At 39.0% G+C, this 20313-nt stretch overlaps 1 protein-coding gene across 1 annotated transcript in view; it reads left to right on the top strand.

Moving 5' to 3' along the window:
• The first annotated feature begins 3615 nt into the window (after positions 1-3615).
• The window catches only part of LOC140233796 (phenolphthiocerol/phthiocerol polyketide synthase subunit C-like), a 34619-nt gene continuing 17921 nt past the window's right edge, over positions 3616-20313 (top strand). Inside the window, exons 1-3 of the mRNA XM_072313890.1 lie at positions 3616-3922; positions 14278-15737; positions 18491-18584. Coding sequence (XP_072169991.1) covers positions 3616-3922; positions 14278-15737; positions 18491-18584 — 1861 coding nt within the window. The remainder of the gene's footprint in view (positions 3923-14277; positions 15738-18490; positions 18585-20313) is intronic.

Below are 20313 nucleotides of genomic sequence, written 5' to 3'. Positions count from 1 at the left end.
TATCTATCTTGTGCTGTCATGACTGTAAGAAGATGAAGTTAATCTGTAGTATTGGCACATGTAGGCCTAAAAAGACATGTATGGAAGAAAAGTGGCGTTACAGAACAACAAACTCGAGTTGTATAGGGTCAAAAATGTGATACTTTTGCGTGGATGAAACAAAAAGTTACGCAAAACTGACTGACTGAAATACCCTTTTCCGCCAGTGCTGGCGAGTTTGAATGACTGAAGAGCACGTACTAATTTGAATGCCCGTTTTGCGAATTCGAAAGGTACATGTGCAAATTTCATTGATCGAAATGCTAAATTGAACGACCAACTTGCAATTTTGAATGACAAAATTTGCAGTGACGAGGATTTTTGCTAAATTGAATGAACCTTTTATCAAATAGACTGACAAAAATTAGAAATTGGACGGGAAAACCTATATTATCGCGTCCTACTGTTAATGGATTTCTCATTTAACGTACACTAATGTACGTCAAAAACTAAATATATTTCATTGTAAACGCCAAATTTATCCTCTATTTCGGTAATCTTTTCGAAACCGTGGTAAGATGCTTCGCGTCGATTTCTCTTTGGATAAACCAACTTTCAAGGAACATTAATATCCTTTCAAAAGTTATTAAAGTAGCAAATGGAAGTGTTTAAAGCGTTCCTAAGAAAAGACAAGGGAACTGAAATTCATGCCCAATCAAAATATTTACAAAAATGGGGGTTCTAGAAATAATGCTGAAATACAAATTCCATTTTTTATGACCTTACATTTTAGAACAATGTATAAAAGAATTGCTCTTTCAGAAAAAAGTAAAAAAAAAAGAAGTCAAAACTGACTGAAAATTGACGCGTTTCACCTATTTTGAGTCATCACGCAAAGTCAGTGCATGCGAATTTATGTTGGTTTTGTGATACATAGACACATACAGTATGGGTGTCCGAAATTTCTACAATCTATAGTATCGATTTAATTCCTTTAAAGAAAAAAAAAAGACAGATTTTAATCCTGTTTAAAAATCAACGATCGAGAAATTACTAGTATTATGCTTTCACAGAGTTGCGGCCATTTTGCATTTCTGTGTAATAGCTCAAGCAGTTTTGTTGCTACTTGTGTGCTTTAAAGTAACCTGACACATATTTCTTTTAAAAGTTTTATATGATTCGAAGCGTGTATATACTTCCTATGTTGAGATTATTTAATCTTGATTAGCTATGGAAAAAAAAAAACCGGAAAATGACGGCATGACCTCAATTTGATTCACCTTCGACCAACATTTGAGGTTTCGGGTACTGGTACTTTTTTTTTTTTTTTTCAAAATCTCCGAGTAAGTGTTTTATGGCTTTATGCGTGCGTGCGTGTGTGTTTGAAACATGTATTTAGGTATTTCATTAACGTGTATTGGGGTTACCTAGTTGAAAAGTTATTGGTGATACCTTTTCACAAAATGATAAGAAAAACAAAACAACAAAATCCCGGTCACTTGGGTCCCATTTCTGATTTTGGGAGGAGATAAAGTGTTCTTCTGATCCGAATAGTGAGCATGCATGACTACACGTTTACCGCATAAGTATAAAAGGCTAGGTTGGCTTGTTTTCCCGCCCGCATAGATTGACAGATGCCCCACATATTACTAAATGATTAGCTGTGAAATGTTTCATTTAAGTGCATACAATTCTTTGGGAAGTTGGAGGAAGCAGGATAATGTGTACAAATAACAAATCACCTCGAAAAATACACAAAGTATGAATAAACAGAAAATTAGTCACTATCAAATCAGCCCATTTGATTTCGCGAAGTATTTCGCTTTTTTATTTTTTTTTTCTTGTTACCCAAAGTCCTATATCCAAAAAGTCAAACGAGGTATCGAATCGTTAAAAAAAGCATATATTTTCCGAGGTATATTGTCTAAAACACATTATCAGCTACTTTGGGGACATAAAGTAGTGGTATGAGAACAATAAGAAGCATGAAAATTAACAACTCAGGTTTTCTCCTTCCATCAAGAGTAGATTTAGCACCTTTGGAAAAGGAAATCTCCATGTGTTTATCTATAAAGTGCATGAAACTATATTATAGTTCTTTTTCTCTAGAACCAGAAATGAGTGAGATAGTGCTTGAGCTATGAGTAAAATGGTAACTGTAGTTTCACATGCACCGGTATGTTGATGGTGGATCCGGGAGAACCGCCTTTGGCCCTGTGCAAATGGGAGGGGGGCGGGGGGTTGGCCTCAAATTTTACATTTGCATCTTCATCTAGAAAATGCATGGCCAAATGTTGAACAAATTTTGAAGGTATCATCGATAGAGTGAGTATATATTTGCACCGGCAGACACTCCCTCTGCACTGCCCGAAGGGGCGCAATGCTGGGAGAGGGGACGTAAAAAGCCCTCTAATTGAGGGATTTGTTGTTGTTGTTTTTTTAAAGATGTAATGAAAAGATGAGCGCTAAGTTGTAAGAATGAGTGAATAGATTATTATCTGTAATGTAAAGTTTGTCCATGGCAGATCCGATGATGTGTCTGCGTGGGAAGATGTCGAAATTATGGCCCAATATTCGTATGTTCATCTTCTTTTCGACAAAACGTGGTCAGATTTTAACCAAACTTGAAAGGTGTTATTCCTAGCGAGATAAATTGTGTATCTGTGCAAGTGGGCACGATTGCCCATTTGGAAGGTCCCCATGTGTACAATGCTTCACAGGTGATGGGGAGTGAGCTAGGCACCGTCCCCCCCCCCCCAAAAAAAAGAGCAAAAACAATAACAACAACAGTAAAGGGGGTCATGCCAAATATTCTTCTCAAGAATTGCAGTGATAAGCTCCGTTAGTGTCATGGGTAAGTATATTGGTTACTGTCGCTTCAGCTTGTGTTCACGGCAGATCACACAACAAGAAGTGGGCCCTGTGTGTACTGAGGGGGGGGGGAATTGGTCCCAATTTATACATTTTTTGTTGTTGTTGAAATTTTCCTATGGAAGACGTATGGTCAGATTTTAACTGTCAAGCACTGAGAGCGGCGATTCAAGAAATGTTCGAGATATGACATGTGATGCGTGTATGTCAGTTGCATCACAAAACATTTTACCCTGTAAAATTTTCGCAGTAAAGCATAAATGTAAGGATTTGTCACGATTTTTCTCAATAAACCATGACTGTAGACAGGTTTCATCAGAAACTTTTTTTTTATTATATTATAACTATCGTTCACATTCTGAATATTAACAATACTTCATTATTAATTATACTGATTCAAATTTTTACATTGGCTGTTTACATCAGAAACTCACATTTTACAACTGTTTTCAAGCACTTAGACTGGTTTTATGTTTCATCTGCAAATGGTAAATAATCTCTTTAACAAGACTGAATGACACTTTGTTTTTTCTCAATGGAGGGGGGGGGGGGGGGGCGAAGTACAGTAAACCGAGAAGGAAAGTGAGAAGGCCTATTCTTGTTTTCCTCGAAATTCTGAATCATAATGAGTTATCCTTGAGTCCAGCCACACCTCGAAGAAACCTGTATACAATTTAACTCTGAGTAAGAAAGCATCATTAATATATCTGAAGCCTGAATGGATCTTTATACATTATGCACTATTCAAACAGGTGAATTGCTGACATGGACGCCAGGAAACACATGAACTCCATGAATTTTCCTGCTGACTCCTCGATGCCGATAGAAGACAAAGTTGCCATCGTAGGGATCGGATGTCGATTCGCTAACCGCACCAATGGCGTCTACAAATTTTGGGACACTCTGGCCAAGGGGGTGGACTGCACGACATCCCTCCCTCCTGATCGCTTCGATGAGTCGTTCTTCCTCTGTCCCGGTGAAAAGCGTCCTGGAAAGATGTACAACGTGTGCGGGGGATACCTCACCGAGCACCCAGAGTTATTTGACAGGCAGTTCTTCAAAATGTCCCCAGGTATTTAGTTTTCGTAATTTCCTATAAACATAATGTATTATCCTCCGCTAAGCACTTTCATAGGCTAATTATAGTTGTCTGTTCGTCAGTTTTCCACTTCAATTCAGTAAAAATACCCTTAAACATTTTCCAGCTTGTCCAGCTGGATGAACCTTATGGACTCCGTAAATTACAGGGCCGGCGGAGCGTTTTCAAAAGTGGGGCGGTGGGGGCACTGCCGGGTTTCATGACCTAACAAGAAAAGAAAAAGTTTTCAGAGCAATTTCTGGTGCCACTTCCGGGTTAACTTACCACGCTCACACCCCACTGGCTCTATCTAATTTATTTCTATTGCCACTTACGCTCTTTCCTTGTAAAAAAAAAAAGAAAAAAAGAAAAAAAAAAAGGTGGGGGCCCGAGCCCATTTGATTTGATCTTTGTCTTTCTTCTGCCGCATGATACTTAAAATATGCCTTGTTGCAGTTTGATTACTGAAAGCCTAACATCCGGTCAAGTACCTGCAGATAGGAAGAAAGCAAGAACTACACCTGTTTATGAAGGCAACAGTTCAAAATGACCCTACCAATTATAGGTCAATATATATAGTTTTCAACATATCTAATCTCTTGTAGAAAGACATCCCCTAAAAAACAAAAGCAAAACAAAACAAAACAAAACAAATAAACAAACAAACGGGAATTTCTAATATAATTATCTTCAAAGTAACAATTTATGAATATCGATCAATTTGCTTTTCTTCCCAAGCTCAATCCAAACTCATTTGCATCGTGTTGCGGATGACTGGTACGAATGGTTTAATAACTATCAATTTGTAGTCGTAAATTTTCTTGAAGTATCAAAATGTTTCAATAGCATTGATGTGAATATTTTGCTGACCAATCTGTAATGGTCCGAAATTCTTGGATATGAGTATACATGGTTCCCAGGTTATTAACATGATCGAAGTCAAAGTTTTGTTATATTAGATAAGGTGTACATGCCCCAGGGAAGCATTTTTGGACACATTTGAGTTTTGTTATTTATGAATGATATATCTCAGTTCTTAGATTCTCATGATGTGATTTTTGTGCGGATGACGTATTTTATACCACAAGTAGGAAAGTTGATGAGGCATCGTTACGTTTGCAATTAGACCTGAATAATTCATACCTTTTTATATAAAGAATAAGTTAAGGATCAATCAGAAAGACCAAAGCAATGCTTTCGAATACATCAAAGAAATATGACCTTAATATTTGACCTTATATTTGTTCTTCTCTCATCAAAATCCTGATGCGCTTATAAATATAATAAATAAAGAACTTGTTTCTGTTCAATCTTGGATTTTTGCGAACAAATAATCCTTAAACATTGAAAAAAGTCAGTATATTAATTCAGTAATTCGCCACCTGTGTTACCTCTCTCTGTCAAGATAAACAGCATTGATCTGTCACAGGTCAACAGTACAAAATTTTTGGGTCTTTATATCGATAGTGATTTATCTTGGAGAACCCATGTTAATTATGTAAGCAGAATTATTGCTAGAAATACCGGGGTTCTTAACAAACTTAGCTATTATTTTCCATGTAATATTCTACAGAGCATATATTCAACTTTGATATCTCCCTATTTCAACTATGGGATTCTGGCGTGGGGAAATGCTTCTAAAAACCTTATCGATTCTCTTGTACAAAAACGCGCTGTTAGAATTGTTAAACACACTGGATATTTATCCCACACGAACGAACTTTTTGTTAGTAAAAAAATTTTGAAAATTCCCGAGTTATTTCATTGCAACGTTGGCCTGTTTATGTTTCAATTTTCAACTGGCCAATTACCAGACGTATTTTCCCAAATGTTTACAAGAAATTATACAGTCCATGATTATCCAACTCGTCAACGTTACGCATATCACCTTCCACGTACCCGAACAATTTTCGCGAAAAAAAAAAACCCAACAACATTATGTTCACTGGGCCCAAATATTGGAACGAACTCCCTACGGAACTTGTAAGTTGTACCAGGGAGGTGCTAGAGAAGGAGAGGCAACTAAAGCTCTCCTTTGAAGTCATGCGCGGCACCGCCGAGAAGTTATGCGTTCAACTACAGGTGTTACCCATGTGCTTTGACAAAAGAGAGCATCAATAATCGGGACGAGCGCTCTCACATCTTGAAATATTTGCTCCTACTCCAACTCGCTCTCTCTTTCAATGTGATGGCAACAATGAATCTGTGTACCTTGAATTGGAGCAGCGAATCAAAATGCAGTGTAAAACTCACAATTTTAACAGCAAATAGTTTAAAAACACGCTGGAACACGCTTTAAAGGAGTACTTTATTCGATCAAAATATCCCCTTATTAACAGAAAGAAAATTAACATGCGGAAATGTGCGCATTATAGAAAAAATTAGGTTTTTAAGAGGGCCTAATTTTCATTTCCTTTCAATTTGCGAATTACGAAGAAACTGGAAATACATGTTAATATTATTGAATTCTTTCCTAAACTATTCTTAATCAATTCGAGTATTTCATTTAAAATTTTACGGTGAAATAAAGCTTGTAATTCAACGAAAGGTGAAATGCGTTCTTCGTCTCCGAACTTCGTCTTGCAACTGGAGCGGTGCCGAGCATGACTTCAAAGCGTAATGGAATACTAGACAGCCCTTTGTAACGTCTTGAACCCAAACATGTGTTTGCATGAATTACGAAGAGTTGCCACTCCATCTCTGTAACACCTCCCTGGTTGTACCACTGTAACCTCATTCAAACGAAAACTGAAGCAATATCTTCTTAGCAGCTACATTGTACGGCATGCATAGTGTATAGTTCTTATTGCTCTTTATGTTACCCCTTGTCTATCCCTTATTAGTAGTCAGGCGGGATCCTAACCATGAACACTATGTTTGATCAGTCTGCCTGTTGCGCTCTTCATGCACCTATTGTTCCACTCGGTTATCGAAATTCTCGCGCGTGACAGCTGTCGGTTACTATGGTCACACGGAATGCTTGGTTTTAGGACCCACGCTGGAATGTTACTCCTGAGCTTTATTTCCCTAGTACACGGTATTGTTTACATTCACGACAAATCTCATCATTATTCCACCTTCTACTTATGTATTTATGTCATACAGTTACGCCATTTTCTATACTCTGCAACACACCCCTTGAATCTCTGCAATCCCAGTTGTTGTTCTACCAATGTCCTTACTAAGACCCCGTTTACAGTGCGGGGCCGGGCTCGGCCGCGGCTCGGCCGCGGCCGAGCCCGGCCTCAATTGCGCGGCCGAGCCTCGCAATTTTGTCCGTTTACACTGCTGGGCTCGGCCGCGCTTTCGATTCAAACCTTTCATTATTTGGTCGTAGTGGCGCTCTGCTTGTAAACTAACGCAATTTGGTATTGTCTGGTTTTCAGACCCTTTGCCAACTGAATTCCGTGGCGACGAAGTCGCCGTTCGGGCAACGGCCTTTGCCGAAGGAAAAAAAAAAATCCTTTGCAGGACAAAACCACCTTAAACTATACTAGTTTTCGACGTTGAGGGGGTTAATATCCTGAACAGCGAAAGATACAGGCAGAGGGTTTGGAAGCCAGACTAAAACTGGCCGCGCAATTGGCCGCGCATTTGGCCCAGTTTGCGTTTACACCAAGAAAAGGCAGGGCTTGGCCGCGGCTCGGCCGCGGCCGAGACCACCTCCAGAGCGAGGCCAAATGCGAGGCCAATTTTGGCCTCGCATTTGGCCTTTTGCGCGTTTACACTGAAGCGGGGCTGGACTCGGCCGCGGCCGAGCCGCGGCCGAGCCTCGCACTGTAAACGGGGTCTATGTAGTAGGTTATACTGCTGCAACATGTGACCTTCCTGTATCTTTATTTACTGACATATATTTAATTGGATTTTTTGTTTTGTTTGTTTTAATCGGTTTCCCCAGTTATAGTTGGTCTTAAAAAAAAAAAAAAAAAAAACATCCGCATTTTAAACTTCCCCTAATCTGATTACTCACGGGACCTGCGGCTGTACAAGCTAATGCTTTTACGCAGGCCCCATCATATTTTTTTCGCATTATGACCACAATTTAATTCGCATGCATACAGACCTTAGTAGAGCGGTTAAGCCCTCAAAATCACGAGAATTGTGCAAAATTTGACTAAAGCATTAAACGTTCACCAGTGTTAGTGCATCGAAGTCTGATTTGACCTCTGATGACCTCCAGAGGTCAATGAACTTTAGATATCAAGATATTGATGTTGCGGGAGACATTTGTGAATGATAGATATGGTTATGTTGCACTAAACATGCATTTATACTGCAGATGAATTATTTTCTGATTCAACAGAGCATTGACAGGTGTTTACCTTTGACCTGTGATGACCTCCAGAGGTCAATGAACTTTAAATATCAAAATATTGATGTTTTGAGACATTTGTGAATGATATATATGGTTTTGATGCATTAAACATGCATCTATACTTCAGGGAAACCATTTTCTGATTCGACAGAGCATTGACAGGTTTATACCTTTGACCTCTGATGACCTTTAGAGGTCAATGACCTCAAAATGTCATAATCTTGATCTGTGATGTCATTGGTTAATGGTAAACATTGTTAAGATTTACAAAACAAGCATATCTGTTTTACAATGACATTGTCTTCATATTCCAAGGCACAGACGAGTTTCTGCCTTTTTCCTCTGATGATCTTGAGAGGTCAATGACCTCAAAGTATCAGAATATTTTGGCATCATTAATGGTAAACATGATTTTGATCTAGAGAGCATTCGTAGGCCCTGTTTATTAATGAGCCATAACCTTTCACCTACGAAAATCACACAAGGTCAAAGACCTCCAATGAAATGCGATGATATTGATATTATATTGCGATAGCTAATAGTTAATTGTTTAAAATGTAGGGCTTACAAACCATGCATTTCTGTTACCAAAAAGTGGCTACTCATTCCGCAGAACTTTTCAGGTAATTATCTACATCGGGTATGTGCACAGAGCAAGGGGTGCCAATCTGTTTTCACGTGGAGGGGGGAGGGGGACTTGAAAACATGTGTAAGCATTTAGTTCATGGTGCAAAGGAGTGCAGTGGAGGGGAAGGATGGGGGTGGGGGATTGGATTTTTGCAGTTTTAGACCTGAAATCAGTGATTTAGTGCAGCTCTTGTTAAACGTGTGCGTCATCACTTATAGGGAAGTTGATGGGGTGTGGGCGCATCTCACCCCCCCCCCCCCCAAGACGAAGTTTTTCAATTTTTAGAATCTGATGCATACGTTTTGTGGAATATTTGGAAAATCATGGATCGCCAAAGTGTACCAAATCTATATGGATGGGAACCCAGCAAGGGCAGCGTTGGAGAGGGTAGGGTATTCCACTCCCTTTCGAGAGAGCTCTTGTAGCTCTTGAAATTTGTATCAGAGAGGTGTAGTAAGTCAGCCATCTATGGAGGGAGACCAATCGAGGGAAGGATGTGGTTTGAGGTATCCCCCTCCCACATTATGGAGCTTTTGCATTCTTTTGTTTTGCAATTCAGTGTGCTTCTCTTGGTTGAACTACCATTTTGAAAAAAAAAAATCCATCACCAAATGTGTAGCCATAAACAATGCATGGAGGGGAGGTTTATATAGCGAGAGAAGTAAAGCGATAGTGAGAAATTTTGCTTTTTAATCTGGTGCATACTATAGGTGAAATGTTCAGACAATTTATATTCTATCAAAAAAAAAAAGTTTTAAAAAAAGTCCGCATCTGAGGAAATACTTGGAGGCAAAGTTTTATGTCTCCAATACTCCCCTTCCCATATTTTCACGGGAAGCGGGGCAACTGCCTCTTGCCCTCCAAGATAAACACTCGTGCATATGTTATAATGTATATAGGAAAGCTTTTTCATTTTTAGAATTAAAATTAAAATATGTCTTAAAAACTTTTTCATAGAATTAGGAAATTAAAATTATCAATCCCCAAAGTATGCTTTATCTATGGAAGGAACCAAAAAGGGAGAAGGAGTCTTTTGGAAGGAGATATCCCCTCTCACAGAAGGGAGTTTTTGCATTTCAGAATTAAAGTTCAACAATCATATGCAGACTTTAAGTGAAAAACTTGGGCAGTTTTCTGTCTAAAAAGCTAAAAAACAACAACAAAACAACAACAAAACAAAACAAAGTCCACATCTCAGAATTTATTGGGGTGGGGGTCAACTTCCCCTGCCACCACCCCACCACTCCTCTAAACTGATGTCCCGGTATGTGCATAAAGTGTTTTATTCACTTGTTGAAAAGAAGATAATTGTTAGAAACAATATTGTTCAGTGGTCGCTATCCCAGTTAAAGTAAATTGTTTATCAATAAGGTGATTTTCTTCCTTGTATACCTTATGATGTAGGCCTGGTTTGTTTTGCATATTATTACATCTATTTCTTTTTTAGTATTCTCGCTTATATTTTGATGTGAAAGTTGTTCGTTTTGCCAAGTGTTTATTTGTACATGTAGAAAAAAATATAATCCAGATAGCAGAGCTGAATATTGAGTATCTCTCTCCTGAAGTGTTTCAAAGAGATACAAGAGATAGTGGCCTAGGGTAGCGATTAAAAAAGATAATAAAAAAAGAAAAAAAAAAACTTCTTTGGGAGTAGGCCTACTTTGTGTTCTTGCAAATGAAGCCTGCCATTTCTGGTCATTTGCCCTTTTTGAAGAATGCAGCAATGGAGACACAACTTCATGCGGAGTGGATATTGTGGAGTTCTTGTTGCATAACATCATCGCTGAATTTACCTGTGCTGTACTTTCTTACAGGGATTGCCATTGTAGTTTTTTTTTTTTCCAGTGTGGCTGTAACACTGCTTGTTTTGCATAATTATGATCATTGCAGCTGAAGAGTGCATGTATAATCTTCTCTGGATCATTCCAAACTTCATGATGTTTGTCTGGGTGAATGGATCCCAGATGATGCATGCATATTCAAGGACAGTCGTGAGCAGTGTGGAGTAGAATTTTATGATATCTTCGTCTGGGGAGAGTCTGTGGCTGAAGTATACCCTTTTTAAGCTGCTGTGGGGATGTGATTCCAGCTGAGCTTCTTTTGGGAGTAGACTCCAAAATATTTTGCACAATCCGCTTTCTCCATGGTTTGCCATGGATGCTTATCTATTCCCTGGGTAGGTCTCTGATGGCAATAGTTAGTTGCAAAACACAGGATTGCTTCGTGTGGAATGCATGTTGGGCCTCACAGTCTGTCAAAGTTTTAAAGATGGTTCATGATGTCGCAGCTGTGGACTGTATACTCCAGGACCATGACTCATTCATCGCAGTCATACTGTAACAACCCACAAGCTTGACATTGGCCAATACAGGCCCACCAGCTACTAACTATGCAAATATTGCCCATGAGCTTTATACTATAAGCAAACCAGTCCCATAATGAGTCCGACATATTGGGGAAATAGGTCTATGATGAGACCTACACTGAATAGATTAAACGCTCTGATGTATGTCAGTCTCATGGGCCTTATTTTCCTCGAGTGTGGAGATAATGGCCATATTTGCTAGTCTGCATAACTAACCCAAGCATAAAATTTATATTTGAGGCCACTGCCATCACTCAAGACACTTAAAGCTTTATTTCTGAAGCAATTGACCTCTCACATTCCAGAGACCTGTTACTATAAACCAATGCTCTGTGGAATATGCATACATACTTTGATCAAAACGTCAAGGCGGATTTGTACATAGAGCATTTACGATTAAACCAATGAAGCCAAACATCAATACAGGTATGCCTTCACAAATTCTGATATCCTATAAGGTCAGTGACCTCTCATTGTCCTGAGGTCAAAGTTGGATATAATGCACAGGGTAATGACCAATGTTCCTTGGAATGACAAGATTTTTCTACCATAGCATAAATGCTAATAGCATAATGCATGATTGTACATTGGGTATAAGTTGACCATTGACTGTACATAAAATATTCTGATATTTTGAGGTAATTGTCCTGTCAAAGTCCTCAGAGGTCAAAGATTGAGGCACAATCCCATGAGTAATTTCTCTTGCTCTTTGGAATAGGAAAACAATTCAATTGTAATACAAATGAATGTGACATCTTAATCATGTTTATCATCAACTAATTGCACTAAATATCAATGTTCTGATATTTTCAGGTCATTGACCTCATGATAGGTCATCTGAGGTCATCAGAGGTCAAAGGGAGAAACCTGACTTAAAAGGCTCTGTGGAACATTGAAGTAATTCCACTCACAAAAATCAAATTCTATTACATAATTACCGTGTTTCAATAATGAGTGACGCATTAAAATATCAATTTTCTGACATTTTGAGGTCATTGACCTCTGGAGGTCATCAGAGGTCGAAAGTAGAAACCTGTCAGGGCTCTGTGGAACATGAGGACAATTCCACTGTAACAAAAATTAGGTTTAATACACTATTACCGTGTTAATCATTAACCAATAATGCAAAATACCAATTTTCTGACATTTTGAGGTCATTGACCACTTGAGGTCATTAGAGGTCAAAGGTAGAAACCTGTCAAGGCTCTGCTGAACATAGAGACAATTTCACTGTGATAAAAATCAAGTTTTAGTACATCATTACTGTGTTTATCATTAACCAACGATGCAAAATATCAATTTTCTTACATTTTGAGGTCATTGACCTCTGGTGACCTCTGGAGGTCATCAGAGGTCAATTCAGACTTACCTCCCGATCTTAAAATCAATCTTATAGCATGTTCTAACAATGGGGAAGGTTTCATGCTTTAGTCAAATTTTGCACAATTCTTCAGCTAAATACCTTGTGTTTCTACCAAATCAAACTTCTGTACATTCCGATGAAGTCTCATCTAAATTATGTTTTGTATAATTTTCGTATTTATATACTTTATTGTGATATATGTGAGAAATATGAAAATAAATTGAAATGAAATTACAATGAAAAAATATCTTTTTTTTATCATTGCGAAACGTATAGAGCAAGTACAAAGCATCAGATATATTTTAGGCAGGGCTCGACACTAACGGTGGCCCGGTGGCCCGGGGCCACCAAAAATGAAAGTCGGGCCACCAAATTTCAAAAAGGGCAGATTTGGTGTCCCAAATTGATGATTTTGGTGGCCCCATCGGGCCACCAAAAAAAAGTTAGTGTGGAGCCCTGTTTTAGGTATTAGAATTGCTGACAGGTTGTTATGGTATAGTCAGATACATTAGTTCACAAAGAAGTTGGAAAACTTATCTATTACAGAAAATGCGTCAGTTTGGGCATCAAAACGTATTGAACCTTCCTGTATCTCACGTTAATACAACCTTGCATGGACTATGCTCATTCTGTTTGGAGCCATTGTACGTCTAAATCATTGGATAATTTGTTATGTGTGCGAAATAAGAGCAACAAGAGAGGTGAAACCCAATTTGATTATGTTAATAGTGTTGGGGCTGATTTACTCACAGAACTTTAATTGCAATCATTTCAGCCTCGGCGAGATTATGTCTTAGCAACATTATCGTTTAAATGTGTACATATTTTAGCTACAGCTCTTACGGTTAATGAGATAGAAATGGTCTGTGAGGGACATTCTCACAATATTTGTTCAGGTTACGAACTCAATGTGGTCCTTTCAATACCAACTCTTTCATGGTTCAAAAGTGCTTTTGTTTCACAGGGGCACATGTAGGGAATTCATTATTAGACACATTACAAAATGCACGGAATGTTCAGAAATAGGATTTAGGTATAAGCAAATATAGTTGCTGTAATATTTATTTCTTGATGTGACCATCTCAGCTGCATGAAAATCTTTTAGGTTAATTTTTGTATAGATATTGTTAAATTTTATTTCGGTTCTGAGAATTGCATTTTTCTTGTTTTCTATGGTAAACTTGTCTTTCTGCGAGAGACTGCTAGGGAGTATCCTCATGTTTCTTATACTCGTGAATCTAATGATTTTTCGTATTTTGCATTGTTATGGTATACATTTTTAAAAGCGTGTATAATGTGTAAGAGAGTAGGTTGATATGTCTGCTCATGACTGTGTGTGCTAAACCATGTATAGTAATTAGGGTCATTGATAAGTCTGACATGTATGTCGGCATTTATGCCTACATGATTTCTGATGCTTGATCACATGCTTTCCTCTCTAAGAGCTATTGTGTATATAAGAAACAAGGCACATTTTTTGTTGCTGTGAATTTTGAAACTAGCACTAAACATCGATAAGCTGATTTATGCATTTTACATACAAAATTGCTCGTGACGCAGCTGTAACTTGTCACCTATAGTTTTGGATGTTGAAAAGTAATAATCATGCCAATCGTTTCAACCCAAATTCCCATTGAAAAATACGTCTTTGCCTAACTGGTAATTTTCTCTATTGCAGACGAGGCAAATCACATGGACCCACAGATCAGGCTTCTTCTTGAGGTAGTATGGGAAACCTTGCAAGATGCAGGAATCTCCGCTCAGTCGGTGCGCGGATCGAACACAGGGGTGTATATGGGAGTTACTGCTACTGAGTATGCTGTCATGATATCACTTCCATACGACAACATCAACTCTTACTCGAATACGGGCACAAATTCATGTATGGTATCCAATAGGATCTCTTACGAGTATGACTTTCATGGACCTAGTCTGACAGTGAACACAGCTTGCTCCTCTTCATTGTATAGCATTCTTCTTGCATGTGACGGTTTAAGAAAAGGACAGTGTGACATGGCTGTTGCGGGTGGTGTGAACATCAATCTTATTCCAACGGCAAGTGTCGGTTTCTGTCAAAGTGACGTCGTTTCACGAGATGGAAAGAGCAAGACATTCGACAAGTCAGCTGACGGATTCGCTAGGGGGGAAGGTGTAGGAGCCGTTGTTCTCAAGCCTCTACAACGAGCCATTGAAGATGGAGACAGGATCTATGCCGTCATCCGAGGAGGCGCATTAAGCAACGACGGTCGCACATCCGGTATTGCTCGTCCAAGCTACGATGCGCAGGTTGCCCTTCTTGAAAAGGCATATGATGATGCTATGGTAAATCCATGTGACGTAACTCTTCTTGAAGCACACGGCACGGGCACTAAGGTTGGAGACACAATCGAAGCCAATGCAATCGGAGAAGTTATGGGGTTAAAGCGCTCGTTTTATCAGCATCCCCTATACGTTGGCTCTGCAAAGACAAATTATGGGCACACAGAGGCAGCAGCAGGAGTAGCTGGTGTCATCAAGCTCGCTCTTTGCTTGCAACATGAACAGATTCCAAAACAGGTCCACTTCGTGAGCTGGAAGGACAACGTTGACTACATCAACCTAAACATCCGTGTGCCAACGGAACTGACAGCATGGCCAGAAGGAGCCAAGCGTTTGGTTGGATGTAGTGCGTTTGGCTTCGGAGGCGCCAACGCCCATATTGTCCTAGAAGGGCACGAAAAAGTTCAAGTCGCGCAAAAAGACAGGGTGGCGGAAGCCACGGCGATTCTGTTCCTTTCAGCAGCAAGCAAGGATGCACTCAGGAGTTATCTCCGGGACTGGGAAAACTTCTTGACTGAAGTGATACGAGACGACGAGGTGCTCTACAAAAACGCCTTGTACACCGCGGGCGCGCGCTCTACACATCTTGAGCACCGTATGTGCATCATCGCAACTTCACCAAGAGATGCCAAAGAGCAGATTCAGCTCAAACTCAACCAAGACGCCAAGGCCATCGATACTGTCACAGAAGGACGTGCAAGAGATGGAAATATGTCCGTCCATCGGTTGGTGTTTGTTTACTCCGGGATGGGATCTCAGTGGTGGGGCATGGCTCGACGTCTCATGACAGATGATTCAGGGTTCAGGAAAGTTATCGAGGTATTTGCAAATTCATTTTCTTCTATCCTTATTTATTTGCATTATTTTGTAATTTTTCACTCTCATCTGAGTGGTTCTGACAGTATAAAATATTGCAAAATTTTTGTACAAATATGAATCATTCGTTTTTGTTTTCAAACTAACGACCGGTCTCTAATCTAGGAAATCTTTCAAAGTCATAGGACATAGATTTATATGTTTGTGGATTTATCTGGGTGGTTGTGAAGGGCTAGTTAGGTCTTTATTTGTTGTTTGTGTAATTCATTTTGTGAATTTAGTTTCACGTGCTAAGTAGAAGATCAATGGTACAAGGTGTTCAGATGTTTTGCTATAACATGCGGAGTTACGGGGATTGCAGTGCAAGGCAATCATCTGTCCAGAAACTGGAAGAAAACAATATAAATATATACATTTTCAATGATTCGAGCAATTTCTTTTTAGTGAATTGTCTGAAGGTTCGATAATAGACACTTTGCTTTCTTTCAATGTGCAAGTGACACCTCAAAATCATTCTAGCTACTATGAAACATTCATTGTTGTTTGTTGATGACACGATCACATTTTACTCCAACGCAGATTGAAAAATTGTATCTTACGGATCCTCGACGCAGCATTGTTCAATTTATCTGTGTAGGTTCAGGTACAATAGATTATTTGAATAGTTTATTTTGATACAGATAACGAATTTCGTGTACTATTTGTTTTTCACTTTTCATTTCTTCTTAATTTCCACCTAAATCATATACAATCAAAACGCATGATTTATGAATACTACACTGGAACACATATTGCGTCAGCACACAATTAATTATCACATATACGCTGATGACATTCAATTTTATTTATCTTTCAAACCTAACCAGGCCGATGCCTTACATGCTTTGAGTCAGATTGAGAATGCAATGAAAGATGTTTATTCATGGCTGAACTCACATTCTTTGAAATTGAATACGGCTAAATCCTGAGTTTTTTCATGTTTGGTTCGAAGACACATTTGGGTAAAATTGACATAAATTCCATCTCTTTTTCCGGCATGTCTATTAATGTGTCCCAAACCTGTTGCAACCTGGGTGTAATGCTAGATTGTAATATGACAATGTCTCATCAAGTTTCTAGCATTTGTAGATCTGTAAGATACCAGCTTCGCAATATCGGCTTCATTAGAAAATATTTGAACCGATCTTCTACCGAAAAATTAGTCCATGCTTTGATATCCTCTAGGCTTGATTTTGGAAACTCCGTCTCTGTAACTTACCACAAACTCAGCTCTCTCTGCTACAGAGGCTTCAAAACGCGGCAGCACGCATCATTACACTATCTAAGAAGCACACTCACACCACCCATATTTTGAGATCACTTCATTGGTTACAAGTCAAAGATCGCATTATTTTTAAAATTTTACTTCTGACTTTCCATTGCATTCAGGGCGCTGCTCCTCAGTATAACATTGACTTACTCCACAATTACATCCCTGCTAGATCTCTACGCTCATCCAACTCCGGTTCTCTTATAATTCCAAGATTCACTACAATATGGGGCACACGTGCCTTTGGCCATGCTGCTCCCACCTTATGCAATAACTTACCTTCAGCCATAAAAAAAAAAAAAAAAAAAAAAATCTTCATCAGATTCCTTTAAAAGCAGTCTCAACACTCACCTGTTAAAGGCCTCCATTTGATTACTCATTACATGTATTTTGATATTTGTATGTTTTTTATCTCCTTCACTTTCTCTTTCTTCCGCGCCTAGAGCACTCTCCTACACAGAGTAGCTTCTGGCGCTTTATAAATTATATCAATTATTATTATCATTATTTCAAATGTTCACGTCTGTAAATGAAATAGTATTATTTGATATAGGAATTGAAATCAGAATAAACCATGTGTGATTTATAATAATTGTCTCAAATTAATCAAACCGTGGGTGGGGGGAGGGGGATAGTTCATGGAGGGTACAACTGACGAGCTTATAACTTGTTTATTATTGGAGTCCCTTTAAAAATAAAATCCAGGCAGAAGTTGCTACCCAGGAATAAAAAGAAAAAGTTGTTTTGCCCCAAACTAGGTTTATCGTAAGATTGCTTCCACAATGAAATCACAATCATATCGGTCAATTTTCATGCAAATGCACTTATCGTTTTGTTTTGTTTTGTTTTTTAACAAATGTCTTATATTTATCAAATAATACCAATAATGAATCAAAAGATATCTGTTCGTGGTACTAAAGCTAGGGAACCATTTTTCAGAGCAGTTGCACAACAACCATAACCAAAGTTGTGGTGCCAACTGTAGCCAAAGAAACAAGAGAGTTTCTTACGCCGCTTCTTGAATTCCTGTATGATCAAACCCTGACATAAAAACGACCTTGTTCAATGTACCTGTATTAGGATTTCTCGTAACGTTGGAGTTCTCTGTGAATATTGTGACAGAGTGTTGTACATTCTGCTTAATTCCGTTCAGTTTATGCTTTTTTATTTTTGTATTAAATAATTGTATTTTTTTCTGTGCTATTTTTGCGTAAAATACGAATAGAAATTTAAATTGAATTTAAAATATAATGACGCAAAGAGACTATAGAAAACGAATTAAATCAAATGTAACACATCAAAAAGTATAAAAACTGTAAAGCACACATTATTTTAAAGTGAAATTGTTAAAGAATTGAAATAACTTATTATTATACAATTTCTCTTTGAGCAGGTAAATAATACATATCATAGATCGATTAGTTTAATCCTACTTTTCTGACAACAGAACATCGACAAAATTCTCACCAAGTGTGGAACAAAGTGGTCACTGACGTACATGCTGACGGTTGAGGAAGATCAGAGCAAAATGGAGGCAACTGGTAAATACCTCTCTCTTTCTCTCTTTATATAATGTAAAAATGCAATACATATCCCATATACAGCGTGTCCCACACACACACAGAAAAACCTCATGGCACTATAGATGAGATAATAATATTACAACTACAACATAATATTGTTTATATCCTAATAACCGTAATCTACAATTCATTTTCTACAAATGGAGGACATTTTATGAGATATGATCAAATAATCATAAAGATATGAACATCAGGAAACGGCTCCATCCAAGTTTTGTGTAGTTATGTAGGTTTACCTAACACAATTTGTTATCAACTATTGTAAGTATTCAAGTGGGGCAAATGATATCTACTGTCTTTCAACCACGGGCGTTAATCTGCAAAGGTTTTCTTTTGTTCAGGACTTGGGGATCCTTCCTGATGCGTTCAGTGAAAAATGACGAAATCTGATCAAAATCTGAACAGTGCACAAGATGAAATCGAGGCAGAATTCAATCAACGAGCACCACGGAAGGCGACAATACTCAGAAATGTGCTACAAATACAGGGAAACTGGTTCAAGCAAAAACCTTAACAAGGGCAGATCGGGGAGAAGAGTACAGTTCGACCGCAAGAAAACATTACTATGGACCACGTTAGGCAAAGCCTCATTTAAGATCCCCGACAAAGTTGCAGGAAATTTCTAGATCTTACAAACGTTATAGTTTGTTTTTGTCTGACACCACGCTCCAGTCAACTTTTGGCCTACTTAGTAGATTCTACTGCAGCACTAAACTTGTCCTTGTTAGTGTACGTGAAATCAATGTACTATGCGACAGGCTACGCTGTTACTGCACATTTTGGAAAATTGCACATTTTGGTAAATTACCAAAATGTACAGTTACCAAAATGTGCTGTAACTATGTTACGGCACATATTGGTAACTGCACATTTTGGTAAATTTACCAAATGTGTAGGACATTGACGGCACATTTTGGTAACTTTCTGCTCCTCCACAATCATCACGAAAATAAATTGTAAGTGCAGTTGGTTTTTGTCCACACCGAATGAGTTCGGCAGTCTAAAGGCCGTGTCACACCTTTCCGGGCAAGCTAGGCGGGCTTGTTGCGAGTAAGGTTTTTCCAGCACGCAGGAAAATCATCTCGCCCGTAGTTGCCTGGAGCTGCGCACGCAAGTCCGATTTACCCGCAGCCAAGTTTTGAGCAGCACTTCGCAGGCAACTCCCACGGCAGGTACTTCGCAGTCCCCGTGTGCGGTCAGCGCGGCGAAGATAATGACATTCTGTCATTTCTGTTGGACTTCTTAATTCCTTCAGATGAATTTCTGAGTTGTCAGCCCCCACGCGCCTGGCACACAGGCAACACAGAATACCCGCAAGAAGAACATAAGTAGCACGCATCCAGCAAGGAAGACACATGCACAACTCGCCCAAATCCTTGTCCGCCCTCAGAAATTGTCCGGTATGGTGGAAAATCCTCACACGCAACAAGCCCACGTAGCTTGCCCGGAAAGGTGTGACAAGGCCTCAACATGGTTACGGGTAAAAGGATTTGCATGCGCACCTCCGGGCGACTACGGGTGAGATACGTGCTAGGTAATGTTACGTGCAGGTCATCTGCGGGGACCTCCGGGTAGTCAAAATTGTTCTTCGCAAGTCGCACGCAAGGCTTGCCCGGAAAGATGTGACACGGCCTGTAAGGCCTGACACGGCCGTGTATGGCCTGTAAGGCCGTGTCACACCTTTCCG

The sequence above is a fragment of the Diadema setosum genome, chromosome 10 (genome assembly GCF_964275005.1).
Source record: "Diadema setosum chromosome 10, eeDiaSeto1, whole genome shotgun sequence".
NCBI classification, from domain to species: domain Eukaryota; kingdom Metazoa; phylum Echinodermata; class Echinoidea; order Diadematoida; family Diadematidae; genus Diadema; species Diadema setosum.
This window is presented reverse-complemented; position numbering and strand designations above follow the sequence as displayed.